Source organism: Anomaloglossus baeobatrachus, chromosome 10 (genome assembly GCF_048569485.1).
Source record: "Anomaloglossus baeobatrachus isolate aAnoBae1 chromosome 10, aAnoBae1.hap1, whole genome shotgun sequence".
NCBI lineage: Eukaryota > Metazoa > Chordata > Amphibia > Anura > Aromobatidae > Anomaloglossus > Anomaloglossus baeobatrachus.
In genome coordinates, this window is record NC_134362.1 from 66,519,576 (window position 1) to 66,546,187 (window position 26,612).

At 42.2% G+C, this 26,612-nt stretch overlaps 1 protein-coding gene across 1 annotated transcript in view; it reads right to left on the minus strand.

Annotated features, from left to right (window-relative positions):
- Positions 1-1,004: 1,004 nt before the first annotated feature.
- LOC142255376 (uncharacterized) overlaps positions 1,005-26,612 on the minus strand; it is a 55,989-nt gene continuing 30,381 nt past the window's right edge. Inside the window, exons 33-64 of the mRNA XM_075326953.1 lie at positions 22,598-26,362; positions 22,040-22,453; positions 21,860-21,982; positions 21,476-21,733; positions 21,047-21,415; positions 20,906-20,986; positions 20,621-20,845; positions 20,195-20,275; positions 20,054-20,134; positions 19,706-19,993; positions 19,565-19,645; positions 19,280-19,504; positions 19,139-19,219; positions 18,713-19,078; positions 18,306-18,652; positions 17,939-18,194; positions 17,739-17,878; positions 17,516-17,627; positions 17,372-17,452; positions 17,231-17,311; positions 16,457-17,170; positions 15,971-16,255; positions 15,368-15,769; positions 14,715-14,966; positions 9,586-9,684; positions 7,986-8,026; positions 7,564-7,692; positions 4,693-4,854; positions 3,971-4,099; positions 3,278-3,332; positions 2,993-3,125; positions 1,005-1,465 (exon numbers count right to left, since the gene is read on the minus strand). Coding sequence (XP_075183068.1) covers positions 1,225-1,465; positions 2,993-3,125; positions 3,278-3,332; positions 3,971-4,099; positions 4,693-4,854; positions 7,564-7,692; positions 7,986-8,026; positions 9,586-9,684; positions 14,715-14,966; positions 15,368-15,769; positions 15,971-16,255; positions 16,457-17,170; positions 17,231-17,311; positions 17,372-17,452; positions 17,516-17,627; positions 17,739-17,878; positions 17,939-18,194; positions 18,306-18,652; positions 18,713-19,078; positions 19,139-19,219; positions 19,280-19,504; positions 19,565-19,645; positions 19,706-19,993; positions 20,054-20,134; positions 20,195-20,275; positions 20,621-20,845; positions 20,906-20,986; positions 21,047-21,415; positions 21,476-21,733; positions 21,860-21,982; positions 22,040-22,453; positions 22,598-26,362 — 10,097 coding nt within the window. The 3' untranslated portion in view covers positions 1,005-1,224. The remainder of the gene's footprint in view (positions 1,466-2,992; positions 3,126-3,277; positions 3,333-3,970; positions 4,100-4,692; positions 4,855-7,563; positions 7,693-7,985; positions 8,027-9,585; positions 9,685-14,714; positions 14,967-15,367; positions 15,770-15,970; positions 16,256-16,456; positions 17,171-17,230; positions 17,312-17,371; positions 17,453-17,515; positions 17,628-17,738; positions 17,879-17,938; positions 18,195-18,305; positions 18,653-18,712; positions 19,079-19,138; positions 19,220-19,279; positions 19,505-19,564; positions 19,646-19,705; positions 19,994-20,053; positions 20,135-20,194; positions 20,276-20,620; positions 20,846-20,905; positions 20,987-21,046; positions 21,416-21,475; positions 21,734-21,859; positions 21,983-22,039; positions 22,454-22,597; positions 26,363-26,612) is intronic.

Sequence of the window (26,612 nt, forward strand, 5' to 3'; positions counted from 1 at the left end):
ACACCAGTGATTAAACCCCCTTACCTGAGATGGATACCACACCTTAACTGAGGTGCAGTGCCCTGTGGCGACCAGAGCCTCAGGGGCGCCACAACTGCACATAGACTATAAACATCCAGGTGGCCACATTTTTCTCTGCACTTATGTAGTAACATGTCAATGCAGTGTAAGCAACTTGCACGAGATTGTACACTTGTGAAGGTAGTGAACTGGCTGTTAGACACAGCCAGACTCCCTACAGAAGGAATAAACATGATTTATTACCATGTTTACCTTCTCAATCTATATACCCAATCTAAACTAACATTTCAGTGTACAGATTAGGAAGCATTGTTAGTGCTTCCTCCTCAGGACCCAGTGGTCATTTTGATCACTGGGTGTAGGGTGGGAGCTTTAGCTAGGAGTTAATATAATAACCACAATTACTGGATAAATAAGGAAGGAAATTAATGTGTTAATATGTTAAAATGCCCCCTTCCCCGCCCCAATAAAGATCCTTTAATTAACATCTCATGTATGGCGTAAGTTGAAAAATATAAATGAAAAAAAACCTCTCAAATAAAATAAAAAATCATAAGTAAATAAACAGAAGAAATACTGAGATATTGACACTACCAGTCTGAATTGCAGTTTTGAGCCTTACACCTGTCAAAAACTATGCCCAAAATATAAAATAATTTCTACAAAAAAGGGGAAATGCAATTTAATATGTTTCTGTAGTCGTCTGTAGTAGTAACAAAATAAAAATGGATTGTTTTTATTTCTCCAGTATCGGCAAAAAAAAAAACGTGAAAAAAAGAAAATTTAATCTAAATTTCCAAACGAGAAAACTTTTTAGAGCTGTTAAATGCGCATGTACTATAAAAATGTGCCTGGTCAGCAACTGGTTAATCAGCTGTAGTTTTCAAGTAATGATTCCCAATTTGTCCAGTCAAACAATGCACACGAAGCAAATGATTGCATATTGATTTTTATAGTTTAATGACATATACATATACATGGAATAAAGCATTAGAAAGCAAGTAACAGCATAAAGCTTTTTGCAAGAAATACTGGACATCAAATTGCATATCCATTTGTATGACCTTCACATGCCTCCTTCTATCCAGCATCAGACTAGGGGCTAGCAGTATCAATACATTAGAAGGGAAATCATTGGGGAATTTTTGTCAAGTTGACTATTCAAAAAGCATTATTTTGCTGTCTTGCTCTCTGGTTTCTCGTTCATCTTCTTCTTCGTCGAGAGTTGGTTTGGTATCTCTGATTTATTTGCTGTGATTCCTGAACCTCACCAGATGTGAGGGGTTCGCAGGTAGCTACGGAGCAGCCACATCTAACCACATCTTTGTAATAGTGGGTCTTGCGTTGACCATTGGCACACAGCAATTCTATTTGTTTTTCAGCCACTTCCAGTTCTGTGCAGCAAGAACACTTGTGATCCATTCCTTGTGATTCTGCTGAATACCTGAAAAGTCATATAGACAATGTTATTAAAGTACAATAGCCACATATTTACTATTGTTTGGCTTTGGAGTTGGTGTAAATTGATCCACAAATCCTATTCCATCAATCTCTAACTGTAGACTATTTCCTCATGAGTGGTAGCGAAACAGCTGCCTTATGGCATCCATGGTTCTTCCTTTGATTTGCCGGCCTGGTAGGATGTCATAATTGCAGCATTGCAGCATGACCTACATTCAACATCACACCAGGCTGGCTAATCAAAAGAAGAACCATGGATGCTATCACGTAAGATGCGGATCTCCCCTTACCATCCAGCAGCCTCAGACCACATGCAAATCGATTGACATCAACTCTAGTAGGCTTCCAATTAGTTTTAGAAGACGCACCATGATTTAGATTCTAGAACCTAAAGATAGACCTCTTGCACTATAACTGCCAAAGGCATTCTGCATCCCCCTCATATAGTTCTATATATGACACTATTAAGTATTCTTCCACTTTCAGATCAAACTAAAAAAAAAAAACCTCTATATGAAATTGAAGGTTTGTGTCGGTATAATAGGGACCCATAAAAGTCTATGGCTTCCACGTTACGACCATAAAATATACTATGTTATAATAAAGTAAGATTGTCAGAGTCTTAAGAAGAATCTGACTCCGGGATTTTGCTACCGCTTCTGAAAGTGCATGATGGAAGGGCAGAGACCCTGTTTCAGACCCTCGGATGGGCTCGACTCATATACTGAGTATAATAGAAGAAAAAAAGATTTATCCAGCTCACCTGTTCCTTTGAGACCACTAGATTGGACCGTGCACGCAAAAACACAAGTCGGCAAAACTTCACAGCAACATATATCAGGGGGAAAATCCAGAAAACAGGTAAAAAAAAATCATTTTTTGGACCTGTTTGCTGGATTTTCCTCCTGATATCTGAGTATAATGGAAGTCAATGGGGAACTGGAGCATTTTTCTGGAAGATCTTCCGAAAAAATGCTCTAGTTTCCCATTGATTTCCATTATACTCAGTACACGAGTCGAGCGATCCGTGGGTCTGACTGCTTGCTACAAGTACTGAGCACTTGAGCATAGTAGTGCTCACTTATCACTAGTTGCTGTACGATTATAGAGTACCCGAGCATGGCAGTGCTTGCTCAACACTGGTTTCTACCACCAAGCAAGGTAGTGCTCGCTCATCACTAGTTATGAGTACCGAGCACCCGAACATGGTAGTGATTACTCAACACTGGTTTCTACCACCAAGCAAGGTAGTGCTCGCTGATCACTAGTTGCTACCATATACATCTGACATATTTTTTCTTAGAAGGAAGCAAAAGCAATTTTCAATAGATGACACATGTCAAGCTATACTACTTGGATGTTTTTTTAGAACTTTTAAGTAAGACAAATCCTTACAAACTCCTGGAATAGTGATGAAATGTATAAAAATATTACACCATGTCTTTACTATTCAAATCTTTACTTATATGGTTAATCTATGGCTGTATCATGGTGCACTCGTGTCACTTACATTGATGTTCCCATACAAGGCCCTCCGCAGTATGTGAGCTCCACCTCAACTTCGCAGTCATCTTCTTTCATTACTGTTATGTTCTTTCTGGAGCTGCAGTTTTCAACCACTGGTTTTTCTACTATCTCTACTTCTACAAATGAAAAATAAATGGTAATTAATGGCAAATATTCACCAACCATACACAATCTTATGATAATGTGGCATGTAGTATTTGATTTGGACTCTTAGTTGTGTGATTATGTTTTTTAAGAGGTTCTATTTGTGCTTGGTTATTTTACTTGCCTGTCTTATATGTGCATGTCTGACAGCAGCCATCTTCATCATATTGAACTGAACCCTGTAAGAAAAAATAGACTTTTACATCTTGTCTATGACTATATATCTTTAGCAACAAATGTTTATCTCAAAGTTTAGAAAAACAAGTCAAAGGAGTGTTTCCACTATAAAAAGCTATGCTTATGATTGCAATAGTAGTTAAGGTCATGGCTATTCCAATATTTTAAAGTCCCATTTCATCACAATGTCTATATAAAAATTCGTGATCCTACTCTTCACTATACTATTTTTTCTAACACGTTGGTCCTTCAAAAAATGGCCATCAAAAAATGGGTGTCTGACAACCTGGATAACATTAATAAGCACATTGTGGTGGGGGAAGAGTCAGGTTTTGACTCTTACTAAGGTTAGGCTGTTAAATTTACATTATCCTCTAATTGTAGCATGTTCATAGCTGTAGCATTGAGATCACTCTCCTGCATTCCCAAACTACTCTACATCAAAAGTGAAGAAGACGCCATAAGGTGCTAGGGCTAGGTGAGCATTTTTCATCTTATGAAATACCTTAAAAAATGTTTTAATTTGAAATTAGGGGACAAGGATGAGTCACTTTGAGGATAATTGAGGATACCAGTATAATTCAGACAAGTACAGCTTCCAATATATAATGATGGAAATATTGCATATAAATGATGTTACCTTCTCGCACTTGGTGATGTCCAGCTCTTGGCAAACCTTCTTCACTTTAGTCAAAATCGGTTTACCATCTTCCTCATCGCACTCATAGTAGATGCAAGTGCTGCCTTCAGGACGATAAGTATCTCCAATCTAAAAATACGAAAAAGTTTGCAATAGAGTAAATAAATATAAAAAAAAATCTATCCACTTGGTGTTTGAGGGGTGCAGTGTGGTGGCCATTGTTGCTGTGGTTGGGGGGTGGTGTGAGCTGGAAATGTGGTGGCTTTGCCCTGCAGCACATGTGGGTCGTTCCCTTGTTCACTTGATATTGGTGATGTGTGGCGTCCATTGTTGCTGTTTAGTTGTTCCTCTGGGGTGTTGTGATCTGGAGCCATGGAAGAGTTGCCTTGCAGCATAGGTGCCGTAAGGAACGTAGGTCTTTCACCCTACTGATGTGGTATCGTTTTGACGTTAGTTGCCGCACGGTGTTGCATCGTTAAGGTTAATGACCCACTATGAGGTTTGTCATGAAATGGCTTTTATACATTCTGACCTTAATATTTTATCAATTTTTCTCTAGCTGCAGTAGATCACTTATGCATTTTAGATGTGCAGTTCAAAACCTTCTTCTACAGTTCTGATACATTTATAAAATGCATTAAACCCTTTCTACTTAATAGGAAATTCTACTTATAATTCTTGTTCAGGCTACGCAGGTTTTAGGCTTGACATTTTTCACGTACCTGGATTAGGATTTGTATGTCTTCCTCTCCACTTTCCCCGATTTCTCCCTGTTGGCCAATCTCTGTGGTCTCTCCACTCTCCACCTTCTTTTTCTTCATGGTACATTGGTTGGGTACACATTCACCACAGCATTCACCTTGTTTTTCAGCATATTCAAAGCCCTAAATGAAAAAGTCATAAAAGCAAACTAATTGACTAAATTGTTTTCACCTTTGAAAGGGATGCAAGAGTACAATGAAACTGGAAAATATGGCCAAACATTTGTGTAGATGCTAGAAATCAAGATATATCTCTATACAGTAAATATGCTATTTACTAAACTGGACTGAGAGAAAAATGGATAAGTTGTGAATAGGTGCAAAGGGGTCCTGAGTTTATTTCTATTTTTATAGTTGCAGGTATTAATGGTGCTTTATGGGTGTAGCAGTTGCCTTGTGGTTTATTGAATTGTATGGTTGCTGATCCTTTGGTTAAAACTAGGGATAAGCAAGCACTACCATGCTCAGGTGCTCGGTACTCGTTAGAGCAGTTGGATGCTCGAATGAGTATCCAAGTATAATGGAAGTCAATGGGGGAACTGAGTATTTTTCTGGAAGAGTTCCCAGACAAATGCTTGAGTTCGTCATTGACTTCCATTATACTCCACGTATCAAAAAGAGAAAAAAAATTCTCAAATCCAGCTCATCAGTATGTATGAAGTCCAAAGATGGTGCAAGGAAGATGAATCACGGCCATGACACTAGGATATACAAAAAAGGGAATCCAGCACGACATCCAATGGATAAAAATCTTCTATTTGCTTTATTAATCCATGTTAAAAGGTGAAGTTTAAAATACAAACAAGGGACGCGTTTCGGAATATACTTCCTTATTCACAATCCTAAGGATCCTAGGATTGTGAATAAGGAAGTATATTCCGAAACGCGTCCCTTGTCTGTATTTTAAACTTCACCTTTTAACATGGATTAAAAAAGCAAATAGAAGATTTTTATCCATTGGATGTCGTGCTGGATTCCATTATACTCCAGTACTTGAGTCTCGCCCATCTGAGCATCCAACTGCTCATAATGAGTGCCAAGCATGGAAGTACTTGTGGCGCCCTGGACAAGCCAGGATGTCACAGGTACTACACCAACACACCCCACACTCCCGGTCAGGTACACCAAAGTCAAACAAAATCCTTGTTGCCTCCCTCCAGGGGCTGATGTTCACATCAGGGGGTGGGCCAGGCGGTTGGTCCCGCCGACCGAGGAGTTCACAGTCCTGGAGGTGGGAAAAGGAGAGAGTTGAGTTGTGGAGTTTGAAGTGGAAGGAGTGAAGTGGTAGAGGAGCAGACAAAGTAGTCCGGGTGTGTGGCCCGGACGGAAAAGCAAGGTTGGCGGACGGTGGTGACCGTCTGCAGGAGAGGCCTATTGGAGCTAGCCGTAAGAACCGTGGACGGGCGGTGGCCCGGCGGTACTGGACCGGTACGCAAAGAGAAGCCAGCACCATCCGGCAGGGGCTTACGGACCCCGACAAGGCTAGGAGTCGCCGTGCAATTTGTCAAATCCGTTAGTGAAGGGAACCTCCTGGGTTTCCCAGCAGCCAAGTCCCGACAGAAGGCAACAGTCCAACCGAGAGAGGGAAACACAGTCACCGCCAAGGCTAAAGTTCCCAGGGCCAGATCCTGCGGGCAAAAGGGGCTCCTTCAGCACATATCCAAGCTGGGGAGCGGGTTACCGGTGGGAACCCATTGGAACCGTACACACTACACAGGTGCAGGGAAAGGCAGTCACCATCAACCTGCCGGGAGGAGAAACACCGCAGCCGTCTATGGGACCCGTCCATCCAGCTGTTTGTTTTACCGGAGACTCTGTGTTCATCATTGGCTGAGTGAGTACTACCGTGCCGTGCGGCACAGCGCTGCCCCCGCGACCCTGCACCTCACCAGGCCCCGTAACCCGCCTGCCATCCATCCCTACCCCCTCACCGGGCCCCGGGACAACCAACCCCCCTACCCACGGAGGGGAGAACCAACATCCAAGCTGCTCCCTGTCATCGCTCCCGGGATCCCCGTCCAGAGCAGCGGTGGTGTCACCAATCTCACCACAACCGTGGGTGGCGTCACGGACAATATCCCTAAACCACAAACATTCCCCCTTTTCACTCACGGGCGAGGAACGCTGCTCGAGTCCCCGGGATCCGGCCCACCGCTCGAGCCACCGAGCAGCGGCAGGCCGCAGCAGCCGCGGCAGCCGGACCCGAGCAGTGGGAGAGCGCAGCATCCCCTCCTCTGCCCGCGACATACTCACTCATCACTAGTTATGAATACCGTTCACCCGAGCATGGTAGTGCTCGCTCATCACTAGTTATGAGTACTGAGCACCCGAACATGGTAGTGCTCACTCATCACTAGTTACGAGTACCGAGCTCCCAAGCATGGTTGTTCTCACTCATCACTAGTTACGAGTGCTGAGCACCCAAGCATGGTAGTGCCCGCTCAACACTAGTTACGAGTACTGATCACCCGAGCATGGTAGTGCTCGCTCATCACCAGTTACAAGCACCGAGCACCCGAGCATGGTAGTGCTCGCTCATCACTAGTTACAAGTACCAAGCACCCAAGCATGGTAGTGCTTGCTCATCACCAGTTACAAGAACCGAGCACCCGAACATGGTAGTGCTCACTCATCACTAGTTACAAGTACCGAGCACCCGAGCATGGTAGTGCTCACTCATCACTAGTTACAAGTACCGAGCACCCGAGCATGGTAGTGCTCACTCATTAATAGTTAAAACTGATCAATCTTTTCGTCTTAACATATGGTGTTGTGCCTACTATACTGTGTTATTCTCTGGTGTGAAAATACCACAATAATATATTTACTCACCTTCTCGCACGTCTTGTCACAGACAAGTTCTTGACATTTTACTGCATAGAAACCAGATTCATCTTGTTCATCCTTGGAGCACTCACATTTCTGACATGCATCCTTAGCTTGTGGGATGGTGGATCCAGGCTGCACAAAAATACGGAATGCAGGGTGAGAAAATAGTTATAATATTGTGTTATTAATTGATGAACCCTTATGAAGGGATTGCAGCTTGCATTACACCAATTTACAAGTTCAGACTCTCATACACATCATCTCACAATGAAGACCAAATTTAGGTTAAACGTAAAAGAAATAAATAATTGTCTTGGATGTATAAAAGTGTGAACAATGCCCAGTCTAGGTCCCCATCATGATACAGAATTGTTTCCAGAGCATTGATAGAAAGATAGAGTTGCATGTTTCCAATGTATGCAAACCTTATAAATGGTATTGTCTTTTACACAGACATCATCAGGTTCTGGAAAGGAAGAAAAAGGAAAAAAAAGATTGTTCAGATGAACTATTCTCTCCCATATTATCATAATATAGTAAAAAGTAGTCCTTATCAAATTAAACATTTTGCAGTTATAGATCTTGCAGTTGGAGCATGTCATCATACAAAATACATTACATTATGTAGTATATTGTACATACTTTTCACATTAATTGTATGTATTAAAAGAATTATTGTGCAACATGGAAATCACCATAAAGCAGGCTTTATACCACAAATTTATAAAATTCCTAACATTTAAAATGTCACTGTATTTTCAAGTAACTTTTGAGAATAAGTTGTCATTTATGTATGTGCATGAGGAATAATATTATTTCTCTCCATCATAAGACTTTCCCTTCTGCAGGTTCTATATTTTAATTTACAGTTGACTCTGAGTTAGTGGGAGGAGACTAGCTTCGATAATGTCTCCCATACACAGCACAGCACACAGAAATGGACTCCTGCTCTTCTTCCATAGGAAGCCCACAGAAAGTAGCAGCATAAAGGAAATTACACAATGAGACTAAGCTGATCATAAGTGAATCTAACTCTGAGGTGAGATAAAAGACTTGTTAGAAAGCTCAGCACGATCTCCTTATGTCTCCCTCTGCCTGTTTCTTCACTCTGCTCCTCATTCCTCCTCCTCTGTCCATGAAGAATAATAAGAAATCTAACCTGACATCAAAGTGAACAGTCAGTCTTGTCTGATCAAAACGGAGATAAGTTGTTTTTTTCTAGTGAGTGTTAATTTCAGGAAGCAGAGGGAGAGGCAGAAGTGGTTCATAAGTGGAGAAAGAAGCTGTTATGCACACTCTAGTGCACATGTGGAAAATTAAGTAAACTAAGTCAAAGCAATTATACCTGATCCACCCAGTTCTTGTTCAGACTAGAGGTCTCATCTGTAAAGTCCCTAGAGGCCCCCAGACTGAAAAAACCCTAACTGATGACTAAGATGACGACTCCGACTTTTGCTTCTTAAGCCGCCATCAAGGGTATCATGTACCTCCTTAAGAATTCGGGGGAAGGTATAGAGTAAAAAATAAGATAAAGTAACAGTCAGCCACTTGGCAGACAGGCTGTAGTTCCAAATAGAAATATCAGCAGTGGAAAGCTTTAATTAGTTACAACTGCCAGGTGATAGGGCAGATTGAATTACAGCATTGGAAACACTTGTTGACAGAAAGGCAATGAACACAGAACAAAGTGCTCAGAACCAGGACAGCGACTCAGTGGAGAGGGAAACAGACTACATCACAGGAGACTGACGTATCAACTCCTAGGCATGGCAGAAGCAAAATTCACCATTCAGGATATACCGTATTACAACATTTTCTTATAATCACCTGTACTACTGATTTATGCAACATTTGTTAAAAGTGCAGTTCCTAATTATACATAAAAATAAATTGCTTGCAGACTTGTTAATGATTTTCAGTAGTGAAATGTACTAGTAAATTAAATTAATATCTCATTTTATCTAAAATTTAGTCGTGTTTTTCCTGTCTTTCAAAATGAAATTGTAAAAAGTAAATAGTACATACCACATGTGATCATGGCACAACAAGTACCAGGAGGCATATGCGAAACCACACGATATCCTGTACCACAGTTTGGCATTAGACATTCACAAGGTCCACATTCTGCAAAGAATACAAACATGTTCATTATGCATGTTGAAATAAAAATTAGCATTTAGAGGTTTTTATAAGCTATCCTAATGCGTTAAGTTTCTTAGTATCATATTTAAGAGCAACCATTGATCTTGCATCCTACGTCATCCACACTAGCCAGCACTGAGGTCCCGTGCAGGCGTACTACAATACCTTGATCTGCCCTGCTCAGAGCAGATCAAAGTTTGCCTGCGCAGGACCCCAGTGTCGGCTTGTGTGGATGACGTAGGATGCATCATGCACCCATGCTTCAGAAGAGGAAGGGCAAAGATGGCTGAAAGAGGAGGCACCACTACGGTAGAACTAAGACACCCATCTGACCAGTCTGCACCGCACCACCCCTTAGGTGAGTATTATAAAGTGTTTTTTACATTCTACACAGCGGCCTGGGCTCTTATATACAGCATGTTAGAATACTGTATATAAGAGCCCACTGGTACTGGCCGCAGCTTATAGTCGCTAAATCTGGTTACAGGTTCCCTTTAAAGGGAACCTGACATCAACAAGAACGCTATGTATCTGCAGGTATAGGATTAATCTGAAGGTAAATAGCATTAATACTCTGCGTAGCCGACTGACTTGAAGTACTGCTACCCAGAGAAAACGAAGTCACTTGAGCGGTGCAGGAGAGTGATGATGGTTATGATGTATGTGCTCAGTATACTGGGAGGTTGGCTGTAATCACGTCCTGGCACATTGAGTGACAGACTGTCATCATATTTTATCTGTATAGCCGCACTTGATGTGAGCTGGGTACAAAATGTTTTAATGCTATTCACATGCAGATTTACCCAATATCTGGGGGTAAATAGCATTTTTGGGGATTTCAGGTTATCTTTATGTTTGACATTTTATCAGCCAAGACAAATTGAAGGTACATGTTGTCAGATAGACTAAAATGAATTACATTCAAGTCAACTCTGCATTTTTCTTAGCATTCTATTACATTAGTAGAAGGGGTCCAACGTGCCCCATTTATGTTCCACCCACTGTCATTTTTATCTTTATGAGCCTACACAATATTACCCTATGATAAAATGATCATTCTTAGTGACTCTCAAGTAATGCCATATTATCAGGTTTGTACGTACCGGGTTCAGTTGTTGTGTTCGGTTCAGCAGATGTACCTTGTGAATCATGAGGACTGGTAGGAGGTTTCTTGCTTGGTCTAGTAATTGGGGGTTTACTACTGGTCACATCCTTTATGGAAGTCTCTTCTCCTGAAGTGGGTGTAGGTGCTGCAAAGAATACAAACATGTTCATTATACATGTTCATTATACATGTTGAAATAAAAATTAGCATTTAGAGATTTTTATAGCTATCCTAATGCCTTAAGCTTCTTAGTATCATATTTAAAAGCCACCATTGATCACATGGAATGGGATTTCTAGGTGATCAATGCTTTAGCATTCTTAACCAGATAAAGTCACAAGATTCAGGAATTAGAAGTAGTAATTTGAAATAAATAAATAAATATGTCTTCTTAATTATTTTTTTAAGTTAGAACATCATATTTCGATTGGCTGTTGTGTGGTCTACATACTAAGGGGTACTTTGCACGTCGCAACATCGCTAGCTGATGATAGCGATGCCGAGCGCAATAGTACCCGCCACCATCGCACATGCGATAACTTGTGATAGCTGCCATATCGAACATTATCGCTACGGCAGCTTCACACACACTTATCTGCCCTGCGACGTCGCTCTGGCCGGCGACCCGCCTCCTTCCTAAGGGGGTGGGTCGTGCGGCGTCACAGCGACGTCACACGGCAGGCGGCCAATAGAAGTGGAGGGGCGGAGATGAGCGGGACGTAAACATCCTGCCCACCTCCTTACTTCCGTATAGCTGCTGGACGCAGGTAAGGAGATGTTCCTCGCTCCTGCGGCTTCATACACAGCGATGTGTGCTGCCGCAGGAATGAGGAACAACATCGTACCTGTTGCTGCAGCGAAATTATGGAAATGACCAGATCACCGATTTTCGACTCTTTTGCGATCGTTTATCGGTGCATCTAGGATTTACACGTTGCGACGTCGTTACTGGCGCCGGATGTGCGTCACTTTCGATTTGACCCCGACGATATCGCAGTAGCGATGTTGCAACGTGCAAAGTACCCCTTAGAGTATTGATGTGCAGAATCAGTTACATTCAGTAAGTGCCTACATTGCTAACCAGGTAAAATGTATGTGTAATATTGAGTCTGAATATAAGTTCACGTGATTCTACAATTCTACAAAAACCTACGCGTAGAGCCGAGGCATATGGATCTATAGTAGTGATGTCTAGATACCTTTCCTATGCATAATTATGGCTGTGAACAACTGATGTCATGTAAGCACCTGTAAACAAAGGTAAGTGAGCATTAAGGGGAACCTAACATCAACAAAAGTGCTATTTACCTGCAGGTATAGGGTTAATCTGCAGGTAAATAGCATTAATACTTTGCATAACCAACCGACTTGAAGTTCTCCTACACAGACAAAGCTTGTGTGGTGGCTCTCTCCGAGTCACCGATGCGGTGCAGGGGAGTGATGATGGTTATGATGTATGTACTTAGTATAGTGGGAGATTGGCTATAATCATGCTCGGCCATATTGAGTGACAGACTGCCATCACATTTTCTCTGTATAGCCGCACAAGGGTTTAGTGCTATTCACCTGCAAATTAAACAAATACCTGCAAGTAAATAGCATTTTTGTTAGGTTACCTTTAAGTATGACATTGCTTCAGAATGGACAAATTTGAGATCAGTATTATTTGCACTGTGGCTAGCAGCAGTATAGAAACACTGTAGCTGGGATTTTATGGAATGGTATTAGTATTGTGGTTTTACATATCACTTAGTCAAATTATGAGAAGGTTCATGTTGTCAAATAGACTAAAATTAATTAAATTCAGGCTAACTCTACTTATATTTAAATATGTGCCATCCACTGTCATTTTATCTTTATGAGCCTACACAATAATACCCTATGATAAAATGATCATTCTTAGTGACTCTCAAGTAATGCCATATTATCAGGTTTGTACGTACCGGGTTCAGTTGTTGTGTTCGGTTCAGCGGATGTACCTTGTGAATCATGAGGACTGGTCGGAGGTTTCTTGCTTGGTCTAGTCATTGGGGGTTTACTACTGGTGACATCCTTTATGGAAGTCTCTTCTCCTGAAGTGGGTGTAGGTGCTGCAAAGAATACAAACATGTTCATTATACATGTTCATTATACATGTTGAAATAAAAATTAGCATTTAGAGATTTTTATAGCTATCCTAATGCCTTAAGCTCCTTAGTATCATATTTAAGAGCCACCATTGATCACATGGAATGGGATTTCTAGGTGATCAATGCTTTAGCATTTTTAACCAGATCAAGTCACAAGATTCAGGAATTAGAAGTAGTAATTTGAAATAAATAAATAAATATGTCTTCTTAATTTATTTTTTTAATTTAGAACATCATATTTCGATTGGTTGTTGTGTGGTCTACATACTAAGGGGTACTTTGCACGTCGCGACATCGCTAGCTGATGATAGCGATGCCGAGCGCAATAGTACCCGCCACCATCGCACATGCGATAACGTGATAGCTGCCGTAGCGAACATTATCGCTACAGCAGCTTCACACGCACTTACCTGCCCTGCGACGTCACTCTGGCCGGCAACCCGCCTCCTTCCTAAGGGGGCGGGTCGTGCGGCGTCACAGCGACGTCACACGGCAGGCAGCCAATAGAAGCGGAGGGGCGGAGATGAGCAGGACGTAAACATCCCGCCCACCTCCTTACTTCCGCATAGCTGCTGGATGCAGGTAAGGAGATGTTCCTCGCTCCTGCGGCTTCATACACAGTGATGTGTGCTGCCGCAGGAACGAGGAACAACATCGTACCTGTCGCTGCATTGAAATTATGGAAATGACCGACACTACACAGATCACCGATTTTCGACGCTTTTGCGATCGTTTATCGGTGCATCTAGGATTTACACGTTGCGACGTCGTTACTGGCGCCGGATGTGCGTCACTTTCAATTTGAACCCGACGATATCGCAGTAGCGATGTTGCAACGTGCAAAGTACCCCTAAGAGTATTGATGTGCAGAATCAGTTACATTCAGTAAGTGCCTACATTGCTAGCCAGGTAAAATGTATGTGTAATATTGAGTCTGAATATAAGTTCACGTGATTCTACAATTCTACAAAAACGTACGCGTAGAGCCGAGGCATATGGATCTATAGTAGTGATACCTAGATACCTTTCCTATGCATAATTATGGCTGTGAACAACTGATGTCATGTAAACACCTGTAAACAAAGGTAAGTGAGCATTAAGGGGGACCTAACATCAAAAAAAGTGCTATTTATCTGCAGGTATAGGGTTAATCTGCAGGTAAATAGCATTAATACTTTGCATAGCCAACCGACTTGAAGTTCTCCTACACAGACAATGCTTGTGTGGTGGCTCTCTCCGAGTCACCGATGTGGTGCAGGGGAGTGATGATGGTTATGATGTATGTACTTAGTATAGTGGGATATTGGCTATAATCATGCTCGGCCATATTGAGTGACAGACAGCCATCACATTTTCTCTGTATAGCCGTACAAGGGTTTAGTGCTATTCACCTGCAAATTAAACAAATTAAACAAATACCTGCAAGTAAATAGCATTTTTGTTAGGTTACCTTTAAGTATGACATTGCTTCAGAATGGACAAATTTGAGATCAGTATTATTTGCACTGTGGCTAGCAGCAGTATAGAAACACTGTAGCTGGGATTTTATGGAATGGTATTAGTATTGTGGTTTTACATATCACTTAGTCAAATTATGAGAAGGTACATGTTGTCAGATAGACTAAAATTAATTAAATTCAGGTTAACTCTACTTATATTTAAATGTGTGCCACCCACTGTCATTTTATCTTTATGAGCCTACACAATAATACCCTATGATAAAATTTTCATTCTTATTGACTCCTCAGATAATAAAAGATTATCAGGTTTGTACTTACTGGATTCTGTTGATGTGTTCGGTTCAGCAGATGTACCTTTTGAATCATGAGGACTGGTAGGAGGTCTCTTGCTTGGTCTAGTCATTGGGGGTTTACTACTGGTGACATCCTTTATGGAAGTCTCCTCTCCTGAAGTGGGTGTAGGTGCTGTTGTGGAACATTGTCCTACAAACCGTTCAATCTCACATGTTGAGCTACAAACTGCATGGAAGGCACAGCCTTGATGATCTTTTTGTTCGTAAATAATTTCGCCTGAAACATGAATTTTAAAGTATTGTAGATTGTAAAATATGCAAATACATTACATTTTATTTCCCTATCCTCACTGCATAGGTAGACCTCAAAAGGGATGAATATCAATGAATGCAGTGTTCCCAACAGGCTCTATATATCAACCAAGGCAGAAATGGGTCTTGAAAATACCCTTAGTGAATAAATGCTGTTCAGATGCAAATAAAAAGGCAATATTTGGATGGTAATTTGCTGAATTTTTTGATTAACAAAGCTCTAGATGTTAGATTGGATACTTTTATCATGAAATAAAAGTAAACTGATTACATGAAATAATAATAAACTACAATACTAAACTTCATGATGTATAAAAAAAAGTAATAAGAACAAATACTGAATGATAAGAAAATAATAAATCTCACCTGGAGAATATATTTCATCATTAACTCGGCAGAAACAGTTTGTTGTGGTTTCTGGGTGGGAAGTTGAGGCTTCAGATGTTTGATCTGGTGACACAGTTGTAAGTACTTCTGTGCCTGAAGTTGGTTGTTCACCAGTTGTTGGCTGTTCACCCGATGTTGGTCTCTCAGATGATGAAGTTTGAACAGACGAAGAGCCTTTGGTTGGCTGCTCCCCAGTTGTTGGTCTCTCAGATGATGAGGTTTGACCAGGTGTTGTGCCTTTGGTTGGTTGCTCACCACTTGTTGGTTTCTCAGAAGATGTTATTTTACCAGGTGTTGTACCTGTGGATGGTTGTTCACCAGTTGTTGGTTGCTCACCAGTTGGTGGTCTCTCAGATGATGAGGTTTGACCAGGTGTTGTGCCTTTGGTTGGTTGCTCACCACTTGTTGGTTTCTCAGAAGATGTTGTTTTACTAGGTGTACCTGTAGATGGTTGTTCACCAGTTGTTGGTTGCTCACCAGTTGTTGGTCTCTCAGATGATGAGGTTTGACCAGGTGTTGTGACTTTGGTTGGTTGCTCACCACTTGTTGGTTTCTCAGAAGATGTTATTTTACCAGGTGTACCTGTGGATGGCTGCTCACCAGTTGTTGGTTGCTCACCAGTTGTTGGTCTCTCAGATGATGAGGTTTGACCAGGTGTCGTGCCTTTGGTTGGTTGCTCACCAGTTGTTGGTCTCTCAGATGATGAGGTTTGACCAGGTGTTGTGCCTTTGGTTGGTTGCTCACCACTTGTTGGTCTCTCAGAAGATGTTATTTTACCAGGTGTACCTGTGGATGGCTGTTCACCAGTTGTTGGTTGCTCACCAGTTGGTGGTCTCTCAGATGATGAGGTTTGACCAGGTGTTGTGCCTTTGGTTGGTTGCTCACCACTTGTTGGTTTCTCAGAAGATGTTGTTTTACTAGGTGTACCTGTAGATGGTTGTTCACCAGTTGTTGGTTGCTCACCAGTTGTTGGTCTCTCAGATGATGAGGTTTGACCAGGTGTTGTGACTTTGGTTGGTTGCTCACCACTTGTTGGTTTCTCAGAAGATGTTATTTTACCAGGTGTACCTGTGGATGGCTGCTCACCAGTTGTTGGTTGCTCACCAGTTGTTGGTCTCTCAGATGATGAGGTTTGACCAGGTGTCGTGCCTTTGGTTGGTTGCTCACCAGTTGTTGGTCTCTCAGATGATGAGGTTTGACCAGGTGTTGTGCCTTTGGTTGGTTGCTCACCACTTGTTGGTCTCTCAGAAGATGTTATTTTACCAGGTGTACCTGTGGGTGGCTGTTCACCAGTTGTTGGTTGCTCACCAGTTGGTGGTCTCTCAGATGATGAGGTTTGACCAGGTGTTGTGCCTTTGGTTGGTTGCTCACCACTTGTTGGTTTCTCAGAAGATGTTATTTTACCAGGTGTTGTACCTGTGGATGGTTGTTCTCCAGTTGTTGGTTGCTCACCAGTTGGTGGTCTCTCAGATGATGAGGTTTGACCAGGTGTTGTGCCTTTAGTTGGCTGCTCACCACTTGTTGGTTTCTCTGAAGATGTTGTTTTACTAGGTGTACCTGTGGATGATTGTTCACCAGTTGTTGGCTGCTCACCAGTTGGTGGTCTCTCAGATGATGAGCTTTGACCAGGTGTTGTGCCTTTGGTTGGTTGCTCACCACTTGTTGGTTTCTCAGAAGATGTTATTTTACCAGGTGTTGTACCTGTGGATGGTTGTTCACCAGTTGTTGGTTGCTCACCAGTTGGTGGTCTCTCAGATGATGAGGTTTGACCAGGTGTTGTGCCTTTAGTTGGCTGCTCACCACTTGTTGGTTTCTCTGAAGACGTTGTTTTACTAGGTGTACCTGTGGATGGTTGTTCACCAGTTGTTGGCTGCTCACCAGTTGGTGGTTTCTCAGATGATGAGGTTTGACCAGGTGTTGTGCCTTTGGTTGGTTGCTCACCACTTGTTGGTTTCTCAGAAGATGTTATTTTACCAGGTGTACCTGTGGATGGTTGTTCACCAGTTGTTGGTTGCTCACCAGTTGGTGGTCTCTCAGATGATGAGGTTTGACCAGGTGTTGTGCCTTTGGTTGGTTGCTCACCACTTGTTGGTTTCTCAGAAGATGTTATTTTACCAGGTATTGTACCTGTGGATGGTTGTTCACCAGTTGTTCGTTGCTCACCAGTTGGTGGTCTCTCGGATGATGAGGTTTGACCAGGTGTTGTGCCTTTGGTTGGTTGCTCACCACTTGTTGGTTTCTCAGAAGATGTTGTTTTACTAGGTGTACCTGTAGATGGTTGTTCACCAGTTGTTGGTTGCTCACCAGTTATTGGTCTTTCAGATGATGAGGTTTGACCAGGTGTTGTGACTTTGGTTGGTTGCTCACCACTTGTTGGTTTCTCAGAAGATGTTATTTTACCAGGTGTACCTGTGGATGGTTGTTCACCAGTTGTTGGCTGCTCACCAGTTGGTGGTTTCTCAGATGATGAGGTTTGACCAGGTGTTGTGCCTTTGGTTGGTTGCTCACCACTTGTTGGTTTCTCAGAAGATGTTATTTTACCAGGTGTACCTGTGGATGGTTGTTCACCAGTTGTTGGTTGCTCACCAGTTGGTGGTCTCTCAGATGATGAGGTTTGACCAGGTGTTGTGCCTTTGGTTGGTTGCTCACCACTTGTTGGTTTCTCAGAAGATGTTATTTTACCAGGTATTGTACCTGTGGATGGTTGTTCACCAGTTGTTCGTTGCTCACCAGTTGGTGGTCTCTCGGATGATGAGGTTTGACCAGGTGTTGTGCCTTTGGTTGGTTGCTCACCACTTGTTGGTTTCTCAGAAGATGTTGTTTTACTAGGTGTACCTGTAGATGGTTGTTCACCAGTTGTTGGTTGCTCACCAGTTATTGGTCTTTCAGATGATGAGGTTTGACCAGGTGTTGTGACTTTGGTTGGTTGCTCACCACTTGTTGGTTTCTCAGAAGATGTTATTTTACCAGGTGTACCTGTGGATGGCTGCTCACCAGTTGTTGGTTGCTCACCAGTTGTTGGTCTCTCAGATGATGAGGTTTGACCAGGTGTCGTGCCTTTGGTTGGTTGCTCACCACTTGTTGGTCTCTCAGATGATGAGGTTTGACCAGGTGTTGTGCCTTTGGTTGGTTGCTCACCACTTGTTGGTTTCTCAGAAGATGTTATTTTACCAGGTGTTGTACCTGTGGATGGTTGTTCACCAGTTGTTGGTTGCTCACCAGTTGGTGGTCTCTCAGATGATGAGGTTTGACCAGGTGTTGTGCCTTTAGTTGGCTGCTCACCACTTGTTAATTTCTCTGAAGATGTTGTTTTACTAGGTGTACCTGTGGATGGTTGTTCACCAGTTGTTGGCTGCTCACTAGTTGGTGGTCTCTCAGATGATGAGGTTTGACCAGGTGTTGTGCCTTTGGTTGGTTGCTCACCACTTGTTGGTTTCTCAGAAGATGTTATTTTACCAGGTGTACCTGTGGATGGGTTTTCACCAGTTGTTGGTTGCTCACCAGTTGTTGGTCTCTCAGATGATGAGGTTTGACCAGGTGTTGTGCCTTTGGTTGGTTGCTCACCACTTGTTGGTTTCTCAGAAGATGTTATTTTACCAGGTGTTGCACCTGTGGATGGTTGTTCACCAGTTGTTGGTTGCTCACCAGTTGTTGGTCTCTCAGATGATGAGGTTTGACCAGGTGTTGTGCCTTTAGTTGGCTGCTCACCACTTGTTGGTTTCTCTGAAGATGTTGTTTTACTAGGTGTACCTGTGGATGGTTGTTCACCAGTTGTTGGCTGCTCACCAGTTGGTGGTCTCTCAGATGATGAGGTTTGACCAGGTGTTGTGCCTTTGGTTGGTTGCTCACCACTTGTTGGTTTCTCAGAAGATGTTATTTTACTAGGTGTACCTGTGGATGGTTGTTCACCAGTTGTTGGTTGCTCACCAGTTGGTGGTCTCTCAGATGATGAGGTTTGACCAGGTGTTGTGCCTTTGGTTGGTTGCTCACCACTTGTTGGTTTCTCAGAAGATGTTATTTTACCAGGTGTTGTACCTGTGGATGGTTGTTCACCAGTTGTTGGTTGCTCACCAGTTGTTGGTCTCTCAGATGATGAGGTTTGACCAGGTGTTGTGCCTTTAGTTGGCTGCTCACCACTTGTTGGTTTCTCTGAAGATGTTATTTTACTAGGTGTACCTGTGGATGGTTGTTCACCAGTTGTTGGCTGCTCACCAGTTTGTGGTCTCTCAGATGATGAGGTTTGACCAGGTGTTGTGCCTTTGGTTGGTTGCTCACCACTTGTTGGTTTCTCAGAAGATGTTATTGTACTAGGTGTACCTGTGGATGGCTGCTCACCAGTTGTTGGTTGCTCACCAGTTGTTGGTCTCTCAGATGATGAGGTTTGACCAGGTGTCGTGCCTTTGGTTGGTTGCTCACCAGTTGTTGGTCTCTCAGATGATGAGGTTTGACCAGGTGTTGTGCCTTTGGTTGGTTGCTCACCACTTGTTGGTTTCTCAGAAGATGTTATTTTACCAGGTGTTGTACCTGTGGATGGTTGTTCACCAGTTGTTGGTTGCTCACCAGTTGGTGGTCTCTCAGATGATGAGGTTTGACCGGGTGTTGTGCCTTTAGTTGGCTGCTCACCACTTGTTAATTTCTCTGAAGATGTTGTTTTACTAGGTGTACCTGTGGATGGTTGTTCACCAGTTGTTGGCTGCTCACCAGTTGGTGGTCTCTCAGATGATGAGGTTTGACCAGGTGTTGTGCCTTTGGTTGGTTGCTCACCACTTGTTGGTTTCTCAGAAGATGTTATTTTACCAGGCGTACCTGTGGATGGTTGTTCACCAGTTGTTGGTTGCTCACCAGTTGGTGGTCTCTCAGATGATGAGGTTTGACCAGGTGTTGTGCCTTTGTTTGGTTGCTCACCACTTGTTGGTTTCTCAGAAGATGTTATTTTACCAGGTGTTGTACCTGTGGATGGTTGTTCACCAGTTGTTGGTTGCTCACCAGTTGTTGCTCTCTCAGATGATGAGGTTTGACCATGTGTTGTGCCTTTAGTTGGCTGCTCACCACTTGTTAATTTCTCTGAAGATGTTGTTTTACTAGGTGTACCTGTGGATGGTTGTTCACCAGTTGTTGGCTGCTCACTAGTTGGTGGTCTCTCAGATGATGAGGTTTGACCAGGTGTTGTGCCTTTGGTTGGTTGCTCACCACTTGTTGGTTTCTCAGAAGATGTTATTTTACCAGGCGTACCTGTGGATGGTTGTTCACCAGTTGTTGGTTGCTCACCAGTTGGTGGTCTCTCAGATGATGAGGTTTGACCAGGTGTTGTGCCTTTGGTTGGTTGCTCACCACTTGTTGGTTTCTCAGAAGATGTTATTTTACCAGGTGTTGTACCTGTGGATGGTTGTTCTCCAGTTGTTGGTTGCTCACCAGTTGGTGGTCTCTCAGATGATGAGGTTTGACCAGGTGTGGTGCCTTTAGTTGGCTGCTCACCACTTGTTGTTTTCTCTGAAGATGTTATTTTACTAGGTGTACCTGTGGATGGTTGTTCACCAGTTGTTGGCTGTTCACCAGTTGGTGGTCTCTCAGATGATGAGGTTTGACCAGGTGTTGTGCCTTTGGTTGGTTGCTCACCACTTGTTGGTTTCTCAGAAGATGTTATTTTACCAGGTGTACCTGTGGATGGTTGTTCACCAGTTGTTGGTTGCTCACCAGTTGGTGGTCTCTCAGATGATGAGGTTTGACCAGGTGTTGTGCCTTTGGTTGGTTGCTCACCACTTGTTGGTTTCTCAGAAGATGTTATTTTACCAGGTGTTGTACCTGTGGATGGTTGTTCACCAGTTGATGGTTGCTCACTAGTTGGTGGTCTCTCAGATGATGAGGTTTGACCAGGTGTTGTGCCTTTGGTTGGTTGCTCACCACTTGTTGGTTTCTCAGAAGATGTTATTTTACCAGGTGTTGTACCTGTGGATGGTTGTTCACCAGTTGTTGGTTGCTCACCAGTTGTTGGTCTCTCAGATGATGAGGTTTGACCAGGTGTTGTGCCTTTAGTTGGCTGCTCACCACTTGTTGGTTTCTCTGAAGATGTTGTTTTACTAGCTGTACCTGTGGATGGTTGTTCACCAGTTGTTGGCTGCTCACCAGTTGGTGGTCTCTCAGATGATGAGGTTTGACCAGGTGTTGTGCCTTTGGTTGGTTGCTCACCACTTGTTGGTTTCTCAGAAGATGTTATTTTACCAGGTGTTGTACCTGTGGATGGTTGTTCACCAGTTGTTGGTTGCTCACCAGTTGGTGGTCTCTCAGATGATGAGGTTTGACCAGGTGTGGTGCCTTTAGTTGGCTGCTCACCACTTGTTGTTTTCTCTGAAGATGATGTTTTACTAGGTGTATCTGTGGATGGTTGTTCCCCAGTTGTTGGCTGTTCACCAGTTGGTGGTCTCTCAGATGATGAGGTTTGACCAGGTGTTGTGCCCTTGGTTGGCTGCTCACCACTTGTTGGTTTCTCTGAAGATGTTATTTTACCAGGTGTACCTGTGGATGGTTGTTCACCAGTTGTTGGTTGCTCACCAGTTGTTGGTCTTTCAGATGATGAGGTTTGACCAGGTGTTGTGCCTTTAGTTGGCTGCTCACCACTTGTTTTCTCTGAAGATGTTGTTTTACTAGGTGTACCTGTGGATGGTTGTTCACCAGTTGTTGGTTGCTCACCAGTTGTTGGTCTCTCAGATGATGAGGTTTGATCAGGTGTCGTGCCTTTGGTTTGTTGCTCACCAGTTTTTGGTATCTCAGATGATGAAGTTTGACCTGGTGTCGTGCCTTTAGTTGGTTGCTCACCACTTGTTGGTTTCTCAGATGATGAAGTTTGGCTTGGTGTCGTGCCTTTAGTTGGCTGTTCACCAGTTGTTGGTCTCTCATTTGATGAGGTTTGACCAGGTGTTGTACCTACGGATGGTTGTTCACCAGTTGATGGCTGTTCACCAGAGGTTGGTCTCTCAGATGAAGAGGTTTGACCTAGTGTCGTGCCTTTGCTTGGTTGCTCACCAGTTGTTGGTCTCTCATTTGATGAGGTTTGACCAGGAGTTGTGCCTGTTGTTTGTTGTTCCCCAGTTGCTGGTCTCTCAGAAGATGAGGTTTGACCAGGTGTTGTGCTTATGATTGGTTGCTCACCAGAGGTTGGTCTCTCAGAAGAGGAAGTCTGACCAGGTGTTGTGCCTGTACTTGATTGTTCACCAGTTGTTGGCTGTTCACCAGAGGTTGGTTTCTCCGAAGATGAAGTCTGACCTGGTGTAGATTCACGAGAACTTTGTGATGAAGGTTCTGTTATGGATGTTGTTAAAGGAGTTCGTGTAACTTCAGTAGATGAGGGTGAAGTAGGGGAAGGTGTTGTTTTTTCACAGAGTTCAATAAACTTTTTAGAACAGCACTCAATTCTGATTTCATAGTCAAGACATTGTTTTGTTTCCTCTGATTGCGCATTGTTTTTACAAACTAATCCTTCTTTCAAATTACATGTTGTTTTTTGTCCAATATTTTCATAACTTAAATGCGAATATTGAGCAGCTTTGCATTCAATTTTATTCTCAACTTCTTCATTGTTACAAACTTCAATTCCCATAGATCTCAATTTTTCTGAATTTTCAACGTCTTCACCATCGGTGTCTGAAGAAGGTTTATCTGTGTTAAGCCAATCTGTCCAGCGACATTCACTCTGTCTGAATTTCTCACAGCTGGTAGTCGTAGCAGGTGGTGGAGTGGTGATTTCTGTTTTTGTAGTAGAAGATGTTGTTGGAGTAGATGAAACTCCTGTGCTACTGGTTGGAGATTTTGTATCACTTGGTGATGGAGATTCAGGGCTACCTGGTGGTGTGGATTCTAAAGAAGTAAATTCAGTTTTGCTTGTTGAACTTGTTGTAGCTAGTGTAGTTTTGGGAATGTCTTTTTCACAGACCTCTGCACAACATTCAAACCGTATTCTATAATTGTAGCATTTTTCTTTCTTCTTCTGGTCTTTATTCGAACAGCTCAATCCATTGTTTAGGTCACAAATCATTTTTTGATTATTTCCTGACACTACTGCACCTTCTTTATTGATTGCCTCACATTCAATGTTGTGCTCAACTTCATGTTGATAGCAGATCTGATGTCCTTTATCTTTTATGTCTTGAGCATTTTCTTTATCTCCTCCATCACCTTTTGCACTGGGAGCATTGTTGTCATACCATGATGTCCAGCGGCATTCCATTTTTTCTATACAACCCGTTGTTGGCGATGATGTGGCAGATGTCACTTCAGATGAGGTTGAACTTGGAGAAGAGGGTACTTCTGTATTACTACCTGGACTAGTTTCTGCAGATGTGCCAGGACCTTTAGTGCCAGTATCTGATGTTGAAAGTGGTAAAGTTTCTGTTGAAGAAGGCTGCGTTACAGAAGTAGTTGTTGTTACACTTGTAACTTCAGTAGATGAAGTTGTTGTGGATACGCCACAAGATTTCACAAAGTTCTCAGAACAGCATTCATATCTTATACTATAGTCATGGCAATTTTCTCCAGACTGATCTTGATTCTTACAAATCAAACCATCTTTTACATTGCAAGTAGTTTTTTGGGCTAAGTATTGTTCTGACGCTGCTTCAGAATACTGTTCATCTTTACACTCAATTTGATTTTTAACTTCACCAGGCTTACAAATCTCCAATCCCACAGATTTTATTTGATCGGAATTTTCACTTTCTTCACCATTAAATTCTGTAGATGGATTATTTTCATTATACCACTGAGTCCACCGACATTCTAACGCTCTTTCATTGTCACAGTCCTTGGGAGAAGACAAAGTTGGTTCAGTAATTGAGCTTGTGGTAGGTCTAGATGCTTGAGTTGTTACAGAACTTGACGTGGTGGATGTTACAACCGGTTCACAATATGATGCACAACACTGAATCCTCATTTTGTAATTGTGACACGTTTCTGATGTATTCTGATCTTTGTTCTTACAAGTTAATCCACTTCCTAAGACACAGGTTAAAATTTGTTGATTATTAGCAATTGTTACTCCATCATGATCGATAGCATCACATTCTATTTTATGCTCAACTTCTCGATCCTTGCATATCTCATACCCTTTTGATTTGATATCTTCTGGACTTTCACTATCTCCACCATCACTTTGAAGCGTTGGCCTATTTATATCATACCAGGAAGTCCAGCGGCATTCCATTTTGTATATGCATGTTGCTGTTGTTGAAGTAGAAGGGATTGAAACTTCCGATGATGTTGATGTTGAAGAAGGGGTTGTGCCTTCTGATGGGGATGATATATCAGGCTTTTCTGTAGATGATATGCCTGTAGGCTCAGATTCAGGTAGTGTTGTGGTAGATATCCCATGAGTTGTAATTTCTCCAGAATTAGTTGTAGGCTCAGAAGTTTTAATTGTGGATATTGTAGGTGTTGGCACAGATTCACACACTTCTTCACAACACAAAACCTTCATCCTGTAGTTATAACATTTTGTCGTGTTTATTTGGTCCCTGTTGTTGCATCTAACACCGTCTGTTAAACTACAAGTAAATTTTTGACTATCATCACTAATGGGATGACCTTCATTGTCTATTGCTTCACATTCAATTTTGTTTTCAACTTCCGAGCTTTCACAAACTTTTCTACCCTCAGATTTAATGTTTGCAATGATTTCACTGTCTCCACCATCACTTTTTCCACTAGGCGTATTATCGTCAAACCATTGTGTCCAGTGACATTCCATCTTATATACACAGAGAGTTGCTGGTGATGGTGGGACTTCAATAGATGGTTTTTCAGGTGTTAATAGTGTGGAAGATGTTGATGATGGAGCCCTTGTAGGAACTTGAGAAGGTACCGACTCTGCACTAGTTGTCCCTTTAGTTGTTGTTTCACCACTGGTGGTTTCTGGTTCTGTTGTTTGAGTTGTTATTACTTGTGGTGTTTCACAAACTTTTTGACAACATTCTATCCTTACTTGATAGTTATAACACTTGTCTTTCTTATTTTGAACTCTGTTCTGACATATTAGGCCATCTTCTAGATTACAACTGAATTTTTGATTGTTATCAGCAATAGCGAGTTGTTCTTTATCTACAGCTTGACACTCAATTTTGTTTTCAACTTCCTGATTTGTACAAACTTGATATCCTTTAGATTTAATGTCCTTAATACTTTCAATATCTCCTCCATCACTTTTGTTATTAGGTGCATTACTATCATACCATCGAGTCCAACGACATTCCATCTTATACACACAGTGTGTTGTTGGGGAGGGTGTAGAAGTTTTTGTGGTCTCTTCAGATGATTTTGATGTTTTATCTGTCACTGGGCTAGATGTCTCAGATGTACCTGTAGATGTAGTTGATGGAGATTTTGAAGTTTCTGATTCTTGTGGGGTAGTTTCACCACTTGTTCTAGTTGATTCAGTGGGAGTCCCTGTGGATACTCCAAGTGTTGATGATTTTGAAGGAGTAATTTCAGATGATGTTTTTGGTGCGCCAGTTGAGTGGGATGTTTCAGAGGAAGTAACACTTGTGCTAGGTGTTTGTGAAGTTACCTGTACAGGCAAAGATGTTGGGTGTTCTTCAGTTGTAGGAGGCGGTGGTTTTATTGAAACAGAACTTGTTGGAGTTGAAGTCTCTTCTCCACTTGTTGATGAAGATGTAGCTGTGCATTCACTATATTTACAACATTCTATCTTTATTTCATAATTGTAGCACGGGACTACATTTTTGCTATTAAGGCAAACCAAGCCATTTCTACGATTGCATGTTACATGCTGGCCTAAATCTTTAAGTTCTAAGTCAGGATAATCTTTTGCTCTGCATTGCACATTCCTGGGACTTTTGCACAGTTTGTGTCCTTGGCTCTCGATATCCGTAAATCGTTCAAAATCTCCATCACTCTTTTTTGGATCGCTCACATCATACCACTCTGACCAAGTACAATCACGTGCCTCAACACAAGCAGTGGGTGAAACTAAAAAATATGATAAAAAAAAGTGGGAAAGCTAATTAAATACATTTAGATTTGGTAAATATGAAAAAATATTTGCAAATTTGTTCCATTTTTTGTGGGCTGTTAAATTGGTAAATTAAAAGATACTACATTAGGTCTCTTTCACACGTACGTGCCTCCAGTACGTGTATGGTCCGTTTCCTCACGCACCGGAGACACATACACACGTAGACCTATGTCTTCCTATGGTGTCGGACACACGTATATATTT